The sequence below is a fragment of the Triticum aestivum genome, chromosome 3D (assembly GCF_018294505.1).
Source record: "Triticum aestivum cultivar Chinese Spring chromosome 3D, IWGSC CS RefSeq v2.1, whole genome shotgun sequence".
In the NCBI taxonomy this organism is placed as follows: domain Eukaryota; kingdom Viridiplantae; phylum Streptophyta; class Magnoliopsida; order Poales; family Poaceae; genus Triticum; species Triticum aestivum.
Genome location: NC_057802.1, coordinates 501,826,096 through 501,837,923, shown reverse-complemented (window position 1 = coordinate 501,837,923; position 11,828 = coordinate 501,826,096). Strand labels below are relative to the sequence as shown.

The window sequence follows — 11,828 nt, the reverse complement described above, 5'->3', positions numbered from 1 at the left end:
CGTGGTGTTTTTTGCAAGGAAAATCCATATCAAACAGTTAAGGAGGTTTGTTACAAAAAAGACTAACGGAGTTGGTCGGTTTTGACCAATGTGCACCCGAAAATGCAAGTTGTGTGACCGGCTTTTCCGATTTGCAAGTAGTGTGACTAAAATCGCACCCACTGCACAAATTATGTGACCACCAAGGCCATTTACTCATGACGTTCCATAGACACATTCTATCCTAGGAGTATTATTACTCTAGCCAGCCGGCCTAGTTAGACTGTACCAAAATATACGACGTCTTTGCAATTCAATTTGAACTACAAAAACGCTTGATATTTCGGTACAGAGGGAGTACATGTAAGATGCCATCATGTTAATTAACACCAAGGCAGATTTGTGCATTCGCAGTCATGCACTCCAATTGGCACCCTTATATACGCCAGTGTAAACCTATCCCCGCTGTCGATTATTGTTCAGTCCCCATTCCACCATTAGCATCAGCGCTCTCACTCTCAACTCTCAAGTGGCAGCGGCACCATATGCAGCAGCTAGCCAAACGCAAACTCGTCGCTAAGAGCGAAAGGGACGAGATAAATATCGAGAACGTAAGGTGTAGCTGCAAAGGAAGGTCGTCGACGAGCAGATCAGCAGGCAGAGGAAAAAGTCGAGTTATCAAGCCACCAAGGTATATATGTTTTCTTTAACCCTTTTATTATCTCGATTAAATTCTCAACCATCTTAGACACTGTACGTGTAGTGGTTTCATTTGCTCTGCATGCTCCTGTGTGTGTAGATCTCACCCGGCCGGACTGTTCGGACGATGGAAGCTGTAGAAGTAGAATCGAAAGGCTCTCACGGCGGCGATGATCACCGGAAGGACCGCCGGAGCTCATGGGGCTGCACTCTTCTCCTCGGTAACGCATGCAACCTTTTCGTTTTGTTGTTGCCCGTCGTGGCATCCACTTATGCTTGATGCCGGTGGGCCTGTTAATTAACGATCACGCATGCACGCGTGCAGTGAACAACTGCTTCCAGTACACGGCCTACTTCGGCGTGTCGACCAACCTGGTGAACTACCTCAAGGTCCAGCTGCATTCCGGCAGCAAGGCCGCCGCCAACAGCGTCACCAACTGGCAGGGCACCGCCTCCATCACGCCGCTCGCCGCCGCCTTCCTCGCCGACTCCTTCCTCGGCAGATACTGGACCATCACCGTCTTCCTCCTCATCTCAGTCGCGGGGTATGGGGTGGTGACGGCGAGCGCGTCCGCGGCGCTGGAGAGCGCGATGTTGTTCTACGCGGGGCTGTACCTGGTGGCGCTGGGCGGCGCGCTGCAGCCGGTCCTGTCGTCGTTCGGGGCCGACCAGTTCGACGTGGAGGCCGACGAGGAGGAGCGCGGGCGGCAGAGCTCCTTCTTCAACTGGTTCTACCTCTCCATCAACGTAGGGTCGCTGGTCGGCGGCACCGTGCTGGTGTGGGTGCAGTCCGCGCACGGCTGGCGGCTCGGCTACGGCATCCCGGCGCTGCTCAGCGTGGTCGCCGTCGCGCTGTTCCTGGCCGGCACCGGCACGTACCGCCGGCACCAGCCCCCCGGCGGCAGCCCGCTCACCAGGATCGCGCAGGTGGTGGTCGCCGCCGCCAGGAAGTGCGACGTGGAGCCGCCCGCCGACGCCACGCTGCTGCACGAGCTTGACGGCGAGGACGGCATGTCGGCGATACTAGGGAGCCGCCGCCTCGCGCACACCGACCAGTTCAGGTCAGTGGCTCAGTGCCCGTGCCCCGGCCGTCGCTGGCATTGCTTCCACTTGCACCGCTCCTCTTTACCGTCCAGTAGTGGTCTCCGTCAAGTGAAGTTTTCCAAGAAAAGAAGAAGCGTAGAAATTCTTCCGCTTATGATTGAGCCATGCCGTTTGTTTACCTGGGTCAAGGCACCACGTACGTACCTTTCTTTGGAGTGCCTGGACAGGACCAGACGTAGCTAATCTGTAGATGTGCAACTTTTCATTTTCGTCAAAATTTTGCGCATCTTGATGATTGAATTGGCGAGATGCTTTTCTGTATCTTGTCTGGGCCGGGCGAGTAAAACTGCAGAACGTGCCTGTCAGACTGTCACGTTCTGTGGTGCACGCTACGTACGTTCGTTCCATTTCACTCCGAAGATAATTGTACTGGAAAGAAAAGAAGCTTGTCGCATGCACGCCCGCTCCGTTTCACGTCATTTTCCCTCCTTTTGCTTTCGACCGTGGTTCTATCAGGACGCCATTTCCACACGCCGTACAGGAAAAATCTCCGGATTTCATGCAGGACGCTGCCGTTTGGACGTTTGCGTGCATTAGTCATGGCATCTTTTACTCAACTTGACGATGCGTGCATGCCTGCCATGTGAGTAAATTATTAATCTGTTGCACCGGTCGGTCGGTTGCTGTCGATCACTCAGGTTCTTGGACAAGGCGGCGGTGGAGACGGCGGGCGACAAGGCGCGGCCGGCGAGCCCGTGGCGGCTGTGCACGGTGACGCAGGTGGAGGAGCTCAAGTGCGTGCTCCGGCTGCTGCCGGTGTGGGCGTGCGGCATCATCTTCGCGGCCGCCTACACGCAGATGACCACCACCTTCATCCTCCAGGGCGACACGCTGGACCCGCGGGTCGGCAGCTTCCGCGTCCCCGCCGCCGTGCTCACCGTCTTCGACACGCTCAGCGTCATGCTCTGGGTGCCGCTCTACGACCGCGCCGTCGTCCCGCTCGCGCGCCGCCTCACGGGCCACCGCCGCGGGTTCACGCAGCTGGCGCGCATGGGCGTCGGCTTCGTCATCCTCACGCTCGCCATGCTCGCCGCCGGCACGCTCGAGGTCGCACGGCGACGCATCGTCGCGCGTCACGGCACCTACACCGACGCGGACGGCGCGGCGTACGTGCCGATGTCGATATTCTGGCAGGTGCCGCAGTACGTGGTGGTGGGCGCCGCCGAGGTGTTCACGTTCATCGGGCAGATGGAGTTCTTCTACGACCAGGCGCCGGACGCCATGCGGAGCGTCTGCTCGGGGCTCGCCAGCGCGGCGTTTGCGCTGGGCAACTACGCGAGCTCGGCGCTCGTGGCCGTCGTGGTGCGCGCGACGACGAGCGGCGGGCGGCCCGGGTGGATCCCGGACGACATCAACGACGGCCACCTAGACTACTTCTTCTGGCTGCTCGCCATGCTCTGCATCGGCAACTTCGGTGCGTACCTGTTCGTCGCACGGTGGTATAGCTACAAAAAGACCGCTGACTGAACCTTGGAGATCGCCGTAAAGTAACGTACATGCTAGGGGTACTTCCCTAATGCAATAAAGTTGTAACTGGGAAAGCCACCTTTTTTTTTAACGATAACACGAGAGCTGTTATATTCATTGATGAGAAGAAGACGACACGAGGACCCGAACTGCTCGGTTTATTAAAGGAAAACCGGGCGAAAACCTGAACAACGGCAAGTCAGATCTAATAACCTAGGCCTAAAACACCATAATTGAACATATAAACCCTCAAGAAGTGGTAGTCACAACGAAGGTGGCCACGTCGGCTTTAAATGCTATGAACAGTATTCGTGCCACCGCCTGTAAATTCCATGCCCCGCCGAGGGCATTTTAGTAATTTCACGTACAGGTGTATAAAACACACCGCTGCAATGGAGAAACCCTAGCCGTCGCCCGCCCCCGCGCGAGAGCGACCTAACCCGCGTCCCCCCGACCCCCCGGCCTCCTCCTCCCTCTCCATCACCCTCTCGCTCGTCGCCGCCGCCGCCCTGGCCTCCCCCGCCGCTCATCTCCCCTACTCCGGCGCGCCCTCTCGCTAGCCGCCACATCCGTCAGCCCATGGATTTCGGCGCAACCACTCTCGGCCGCCACCTCTCCTCTCATCTCCTCGTTTCCTCCAAATTTCCTGATCTGGAGTTGGAGAGGCAAATACGTCCGCCGACGCCATGGAGATGGAGGAGGCTGCAACTGGTGCTGGAAAGCCATGGGTGGCGGAGAGGAGGAAGGGAGTAGGGGCCCGACCGTCTCCGCGCCTCCTCTCGCCGAGCTGCGGCTCACCCCTGCGCGCGCGCTCTCTCTCTCTCTCTCTCTCTCTCTCAGGTACTCTCTCCTGCATCTCGCGCGAAGCCGTCCTGCTGGTGGCTCGAGCGATGCAGGCAGCAGCGAGCGCCAGTGAGTGTAGGAGCCTGGCAGCGGGAGCGTTGGCGCCGGTGAGTGCAGGAGCCTGGCAGTGGGAGCATTGGCGCGACGACCACCGTGTCGCAGGTCAAGACTTGGGAGTGCATCTGGAATCCCGGTGGGAGGGCTTAATTCTGGCTATGGCTGATTCCATCCACCCCTCATGTTCTCACTTCTCTTTCTCTTCTTGATGCAGGGTTGTCCTGGTTGTTCATCGTTCGGCTTGCTACCTGGGGCTAATGAGTTGTTGAAGGCAGATGAGATTATAGTGCAAATTGACTCAAGGTCAATTGCTGTGTCACATATTCCTCACAATGTAAAGCTGGAAGATGTTCAATCTTTCTTTGGTCAGTATGGCAAGGTATGTTATCTGTATAACCTTGAATACCAGACTTGACAGGATAGGCTAGAACCGCTAGATTGCACATTGCGTGTTGCTTCAGCTTTCAGTAACACATTTATCAGTTACTTTGAACTGGAAATGTTCAGTTAGATGCACTATGCATGTGATATTCAATTGATATGATAATTTCACAATCATGCAAGTTGGCGCATCATCACTATAAATACATGAATCGTGTAACATAAATGCTGATGGTGCTATGTTGTTTCTGAACTGTGTGCATCACAGGTTAACATCGTAAGGCTTCCAAAACATGTTTCTAACAAGAGGCAGTTCTCCGGCACATCTTTGGTCGAATTTTCGGAAGAAGTTGAAGCTAACAATATCATGAATAACAAACTTAGTTTTGCAGGAGCGGATCTAGAAATAAAAACAAAGTAAGCTAACTACCGATTCAAGTTCTTTTCTGTCATGCTTACCATTTACCAGTGACAGAATTTATGTTCTCATCCTTTGGGCTTATTCCCAATATATTTGTTCACATGCTCTTTCTTTATCAATTGATGTTGGTTAGATACTTCGATGCAAGATTTTGTACTGTTTCTCATGATGATTGATAGCTACGTCATTTCCTCTTACATTTTAGAATCATGAATGCAGTGTCTGTAGTTTTCACATTGCTGACTTTATTTATAACTATGTAACAATAACGTGTTATCCAATGTTGGCATAATACAGGAAGGAATTTGATGCTGAAATGGAGGCTAAGAAAGAAGCTTATGAGAAGTCGCACCCTAATACACACCCTAATAAGAATGGTCATGACGAAGGGTAAACTTTCTGTACTAACAATATGTAACATGCTATTTTTAGTTTCTTTAGTTTGACTTGACCATGTGAATCATCAATATTTGGTTATATAGATAGCCAAAAGGTCTGATTCTGCCTTTAAGCTGAAGAAAATTCTAGCTTATGGTGACACAGAACAAAATGGTGGGGACAAAGTTGATAATAGCGACAATGCCAAGAAGGAAGGGGTGGAATCGGGGAAAGCTTGTGAAGAGAAGGCCCCTGAGAACACTGATGCCAAGGAAGAGAAGTCAGATGATGCTGAGGAGTTGAAAGTGTCAGATGCACAAGGGAGCGGGCTGCTCTCGGTGCTCGACCGGGCGCTCACCGACGAGGAGGAGTACCGCCGCGCGCGCCCAGGTGCAGCGCAAGGACGTGGAGGCAGAGGGGTACGCCGTCGAGGGTATCTCGGTGAGCGGGCACGAGACCTGCATCACCGTGCCGTCCCTCAACGTCGCATTTGACATCGGCCGCGGCCCGCTCTTCGCCGTGCGCTAGGACCACCTCTTCATCACGCACGCCACCTCGACCACATCGTGAGCATCTAAGTCCTCTTCTGATTCGTCTCTTCTCTATTCTGCTTGGTTAATCGGTTTGCATATGCGGTCTCTAGCTAAGCTCGGATGCGCCATTGCAAGACGGTGCCTCATGCATGTGCCTTATTAGCCTATCAAACGGGGTGATACTTTGGTTTAGATGCTTGCAGTCTAATGCCTGGTGAAACTTTTGTTTGCTTCTTGTTGGTATTGGCACGGGTGGCAAGTAAAGAAAGAGTCTAGGTGCGTCAAAAAAACAGATAGGATGTGTAGTTGCTTTTAATGTTGCCCTCTGTTTGTTCTTCTAGGAAGAAGTAGATACCATTAAAACCTTCAGACTGTTTTCTTATGTTGAGCTGTCAAATGGTTATTAGAATTTAGAATGCTCTTGCTGCATTTTTCTTTTGGTTCTTTTGTACATGCATCTTACAGATTGTCCCCATGCGCACTTTGATTTGCAGGTCCTTTTGTCAGTGTCTTCAATTGCTTTGCTGAATAGTGGGTGGTAGCTGCTTGAGTGAAGATCTTCGTATCGAGGTTTGTTTACTACCGTGGATTGCTTATATCACCTTGTTCTGTAATTGTCTGTTACTTGTTGTACACATACTGACTAGGCGTTGTGTCCGTGTTGCTGTTTTCCATTTGCCTTTGCTGGTTAACTTACTTTTCAAGGACTATTTCTTCTGCTCAGGATGTGCCCTACTGTATCTTTTGTGATTCCTATTTTGGAGACCCTGGCGGCGCATGTTCCTTTGCCTACTCTTTTGTACATGTGTGAGATAGCCGACGATGGGGCTGTGATTGCTGGTGTTGAGCTTGAGCTTCCTACGGATAGTGTGTCCCTGCTTCCAGATAGGACGTTGCTAAAATTTCTGCAGGGGGGCTATGGGTTTGTTATCAGGGACTACGGGTTTCATAGTGTTGGTTCATACCATTCAGGAGCAGTGCTGGTGCTAAGAACGCTGGCAATGCAAAGAAAACAAGGCAGTAATTCATCTATCGCCTAAGATGACCATGGACGTACGGTAAACCACATTTTTCTTCCATGCATTCAGCTCAGTCTCTGCTTCTATAGAATTCATGTTTTTCAATTAAATTTGCATGCATCTTATAAACATAATGCTTGCTGATGGCTGAGTACTATTTATGCACTTTTAAGTTGCTGCCAGATAACTTATATTTATGCCCTCCTGATCAAGGTGTTTTAAAAAGCTTTCTGATAATGTGTGATACCCTAGATCTTTCACTAATTTGACCATGATGCTATTCCAAAATGCATTGTGTTGCCATCACATTTGTCTTTCTGTTAGCTGATACGTTCCTGAGATCTACATTTCCTACCGATGACTCATACACTACATATATGATTCTTTCTGTTACTACCCATTTTTATTTGTATACGTGTGGGTCCCAGCTAAATCAGCCTATCTTATGAATTTCCTTCATTTTTTTGCATCAGGTTCTTCTGTACATAGACGCTCGCTGCTTTGGCAAAGGCCCTTATAACCTACGCCAGCAAGGACTAGCCAAGACCTCGCCGCAGTTGTCTTCATGCACTTGTCTTTGCAACCTTTTGGACACGCTGCTACTATTTTGCTTGTGTGTTTGCAAATCCAGGTTTTGGTGCTCATAGAGTAATGCCCAAGATCTGTTTGATGCAATTCCCTATTAAGCTCTGTAGTAGACCATTTTTATCTGTTGTGAATATTGTCGTTCAAACTATCTTCTTACCCCTACCTTCTTACCCCAACTGTCGTGGAATTGTCACGGCAGATGTCCTCGTGCTAGGACTTAGTCGTGGAGCCATCGCAGCTAGGAAGCTTAAAGGGGTTAACGGGACAAGGAACACGAGGGTTATACTGGTTCGGCCCCTTGCGGTGAAGGTAAAAGCCTACGTCCAGTTGAGGTGGTATTGCTTAGGGTTTCGATGAGCAGGGAGCTTGATTGCTATGCCTGGCTCTCGATGAAATCTTTCTTGTCCTGAACCGCCGCCGGGTCGTCCCTTTATATAGAGAGGTTGACGCCCCGCAGCTCTCAGAGTCCCGGCCGGCTCATAAGAGTGTCCGGCTCGGACTCTCAACTATTCTTGCCTTACACTACAAGTTCTACCATAATAGCGGTTGTAACTACGGGCCTTAAGCCATCTCCGGGTCTTAAGCCCATCTTTGGCCCGCCGTCTTCAAGCTTGGCGCCGGGCTTCAGGCGATGACCATTATGAGTAACCCGGCCCCTCCGGGCGGGTGACTCTAAGGTTTATATCCTCAACATTAGGCCCCAGATTGATTTGAGCCGGCTCATGTCAATCTTCAATCCTTTCAACAGCAAATCTCCGGCTTACAATTGTGTGAAGGCTATAACCCGTCGTGACGTCATCTTCTGGATTCCGAGTAACCCGTCATGACGTCATCTTCCATTAAGTTCATTTTTTACTCCACCATATCCGCAACGGATCTTATCTTTAACTGCCGTCCCGAAAATCGAGGCGTTTTTATGGCGAGATAACCACGCCGTGGCCTCCTCGTTTCTCGCGCCCACTTATGAGCCTCGCCTTATAAATAGCCCAGCCCACCAGCCTCTGGTCACTCATCGCCTCCATCTTCTTCCTCCTGTCGCCACTGCGTTGCCGCTCGAGCTCCACTGCCGCCGCCGCCGCGGGTCTCCGAGTCTTCCCCGCCTCCGGCCGCTGCATCAACCTGACGTGACCAGATAAACTGCGGCGACCTCCGCATCTTTCCAGCACCTGTAAGTCTTTGCTACCCCGTAGAACAGATCTGCATTAGGGTTCCTTCCTGTTCTTCCCGTGTTCATCGCCGTTCATCACGAGCCCTTGGTAGATTTTATTACTATCACCTTTCCTTGATCTTTAAACTATACAAAACTACTGCGGTAGTTGTTTCACTTCCATTCCCAATGTACATAGATCCCCTTTTACTGCATAGAGGCTCCGTTCGAACCCGCGAACTTCTTCTACGTCTGTTTTAGGTCTAGAAACTTTCCTCTTTAGTCGACCATTTTGATCCAAATTAGTTACTGCGATGTGTGAAACCTGTTTTCACCACACTTAGTAAAAAACTGCATCTGCTGAGTCATGGCGGCTTACATTTCCGGCTTAAAGAAGCCGCGCGCTGTAAAATTTTCCAGCTCAAAAGAAACCACGCGCCGTAAAATCCTCCGGCTCATTTATGATAAAGCTGTAGACAATTTGAATTACTCTCGATACTTCCAGCGGCTTAGATAACCCAATGTACTTAACCATATGTCATTAGGCCCCTTCATAAGCCGCCACTTTGAACATTGAACTGTAAATTTCCTCCGGCTTATAATTGAACCGGACATTTCCTGTTATCATAGGCTTCCGACTTTCACCATGCCTCCCAAAGCTCCCAAAGCACCCATCACGTGCAACTGGCTGAGGTCCAACGTCACTGATGAAACCTTAGCGGACTTTGTGAAGACGGGCTACCTACCCAAAAAGGATGTCATGTCTTACCGTGCCCCTGGCCCGTCAGAGGAGAGACCGCAACCAAGGGAGGGTGAGGTAGTGATTTTTGCTGATCACATGAGCCGGGGCTTCGCACCGCCCGGCTCAAAGTTCTTTAGAGATGTGCTGAATTTCTTTGATCTGCGGCCACAAGACATAGGACCCAATTCCGTGTCAAACATATGCAACTTCCAAGTATTCTGCGAAGTCTACCTTGGAGAAGAGCCCAGCCTTCTGCTCTTTAGAGAGCTATTCTATTTGAACCGCCAGAATGAGTGCGCCAACGGACCGAGCCTGGAACTTGGTGGAATCTCCATTCAACGCCGGAGAGACTGCCTTTTTCCTTACGCCGAGCCGCCAAGCCACCCAAAGGACTGGAACCAGACGTGGTTCTACTGCCAGGACACTTCGCCGGCTGACGAGAGCCCGCTGCCCGGCTTTCGTCCCTCGCGTCTGGAACCAACTCACCCTCTGTCAGACAAGCTATCTCAGGCGGAGCGCCAACCTCTGATCCCCACCATCAACAAAATCAAGGCTCTCCTGGGAAATGGCCTCAATGGCATTGATCTGGTCCGGGTCTGGATCTCGTGGCGGGTGATCCCCTTGAGCCGCCGCCCCGGCTTAATGTGTGATTACACGGGCCGGAAAGATGACCCCCTGCGACACAGCCGCAACGATCTTCCTGAAGACGTTGCTGAAGACATGACCAAGGCCCTCTTGAATGAGAGCTTGGCAGACTGCGGGAGGACCGGCTTAAGCCCCTTCTGCAAGACCAACCCGGCCCCAGCGGTAAGCCGCTGATCTGAACATCTTATTTTCTCCTTTAGATAGTTTTCATCTGAACCTTAAGAAATCTTCATTGTATTTTTCAGGCTGATGATAAATTCTGGAAGGTCAAGTATGACCATGAGGCGGCCAAGAAGGCCAGGAAGGCTAAGAAAGCCGCCAGGAGAGCCGCTCCCCGCAAGAAGGGAAGCAGGCCTACTGCCTCAGAGCTGCTTCAACTAAGTGACAGCTCCGAGTCAGAGGTAACCCCTGAACCTGTAAGCTCTTGTTGTATTCCGCTTTTCTGCTGTCTTTTGGCCACCTTATTAACTTGATTATCCACAGGATGACACCGGAGCAAGTAACCCGGTGACTGAAGAGGTAATGACACTTTCCTCCGACTCGGAGCCCTTGCCAAGGCTGAAAGTCCGAAGAGTAACCCGGAAAGTAAGATTTTCACATCCTTTAGCTTATCAAGATCCTCAATTTATTTTGAAGCGACAGATTCATGAGAGCCGGCGGCACACCCGGACCAACAAGGATGCTGACCTCTCCTCCGGTTTACCTGAAGCATCGAGGAAACGCCGGACCGAGGTTATCTCCAACTTATATCCTTTTCATCCTTTGGCGGGTGTTATACGTCAACCGCTCAATTCTTCTGATTCGAATTATCAGGAAACTTCACCCTCCTCTGGCGACTCTATGCAATCGAACCTGCCGGCTTTCAAGACCGTACCCGGGTAATGATGATCATCTCTTGTTGTGCTTATCTTTACTCATACTTTTGTACTAACCTTTTGTCCTTTCAGTGCCAGGCAAAGCTCAGCAAAGAGGCGAAGAAGAATAAGCCGGTCGAAGAGCCGGTCTTGCCTGAGCCGGAGGTTTGCAGCTCAAGAGCCGCCAGCCGCCTCTGCTCCTGAAGCCACCACTCCAACCGATGAGCCAATCACAGAGACTTCTGCTAATCCGGAGACCTCCAGCCCGGCTCAGCCGGCCGATGACCCGGACGTGGTAATCACCCGGACGGAGTTTGTTGAGCCGGGGAGACCCACTGCGCTGGCCAAGTGCTCCGCCAAGGAAGAGTTGCTAGAGCGCCGCCGGGCCAAGCTGGACCTCACCAACTATGCTAACCTGAGCATCGGAGAGATCGTCTCCGGCTATGTCAGTCAGGTGCACAACAGCCGGGATTTGGAGATCGACATGGTGAATCAGATACAGCAGAAGTCTGAGGTACCACTCTATTGCTTACTGCATAGTTATCTTTACCATACTCTAGCCCCCAAGTCTACTACTTATGATAGAATATGTTGTAGACTTATCTTCCGGCTTACTCTCATGAACCGGTAATTTTGTAGACAGAAACTTTCAACATGCATTAGCCCCCAAGTGCCAAGTGTCTTTGCTTGGAAAGTGCTTGGGACTTTAAAATTGCATGATAACTGTTCATACTATAACCCGGAAATTGTGCAGGCTGCTTGCAAGAAGTTTGAGGCTGATATCTCTGATCTGAAGAGCCGCCTGAAGACTCAGGAAACTGAGACCCGGAAGGCCAACGCCAAATTTGAATCCAGCATTGCTGCTCAAGAGACGCTGAAGAAAAAGTTTGAAGCTGAAAGGAAGACTTGGGCCGAAGAGAAGGCTGCTCTTGTAAGCCGGGCCGAACAGGCGGAGAAGGCTCTGTCGGAGA

General features: G+C 51.2%; 1 protein-coding gene and 1 long non-coding RNA gene across 5 annotated transcripts; both read left to right on the top strand.

The window, feature by feature from the left end:
• The first annotated feature begins 205 nt into the window (after positions 1-205).
• LOC123080005 (protein NRT1/ PTR FAMILY 8.2) lies at positions 206-3,366 on the top strand. Its single transcript, XM_044502860.1, has 4 exons — positions 206-670; positions 779-899; positions 1,004-1,739; positions 2,421-3,366. Exons 2-4 carry the CDS (start codon positions 806-808, stop codon positions 3,247-3,249), a joined length of 1,659 nt encoding a protein of 552 aa, XP_044358795.1. The 5' UTR covers positions 206-670; positions 779-805; the 3' UTR covers positions 3,250-3,366.
• A 307-nt stretch (positions 3,367-3,673) lies between these two features.
• LOC123080006 (uncharacterized) lies at positions 3,674-7,654 on the top strand. 4 transcript variants are annotated; one of them, XR_006438180.1, is made up of 8 exons: positions 3,674-4,285; positions 4,364-4,528; positions 4,799-4,947; positions 5,249-5,341; positions 5,480-5,895; positions 6,357-6,432; positions 6,587-6,920; positions 7,355-7,653. It is a non-coding gene; the product is annotated as an uncharacterized lncRNA (long non-coding RNA). The 4 variants fall into 4 exon arrangements; XR_006438181.1 differs by having other exon boundaries at positions 3,674-4,254; positions 6,357-6,920; positions 7,355-7,654; XR_006438182.1 differs by having other exon boundaries at positions 6,357-6,915; positions 7,355-7,654.
• Positions 7,655-11,828: the final 4,174 nt, after the last annotated feature.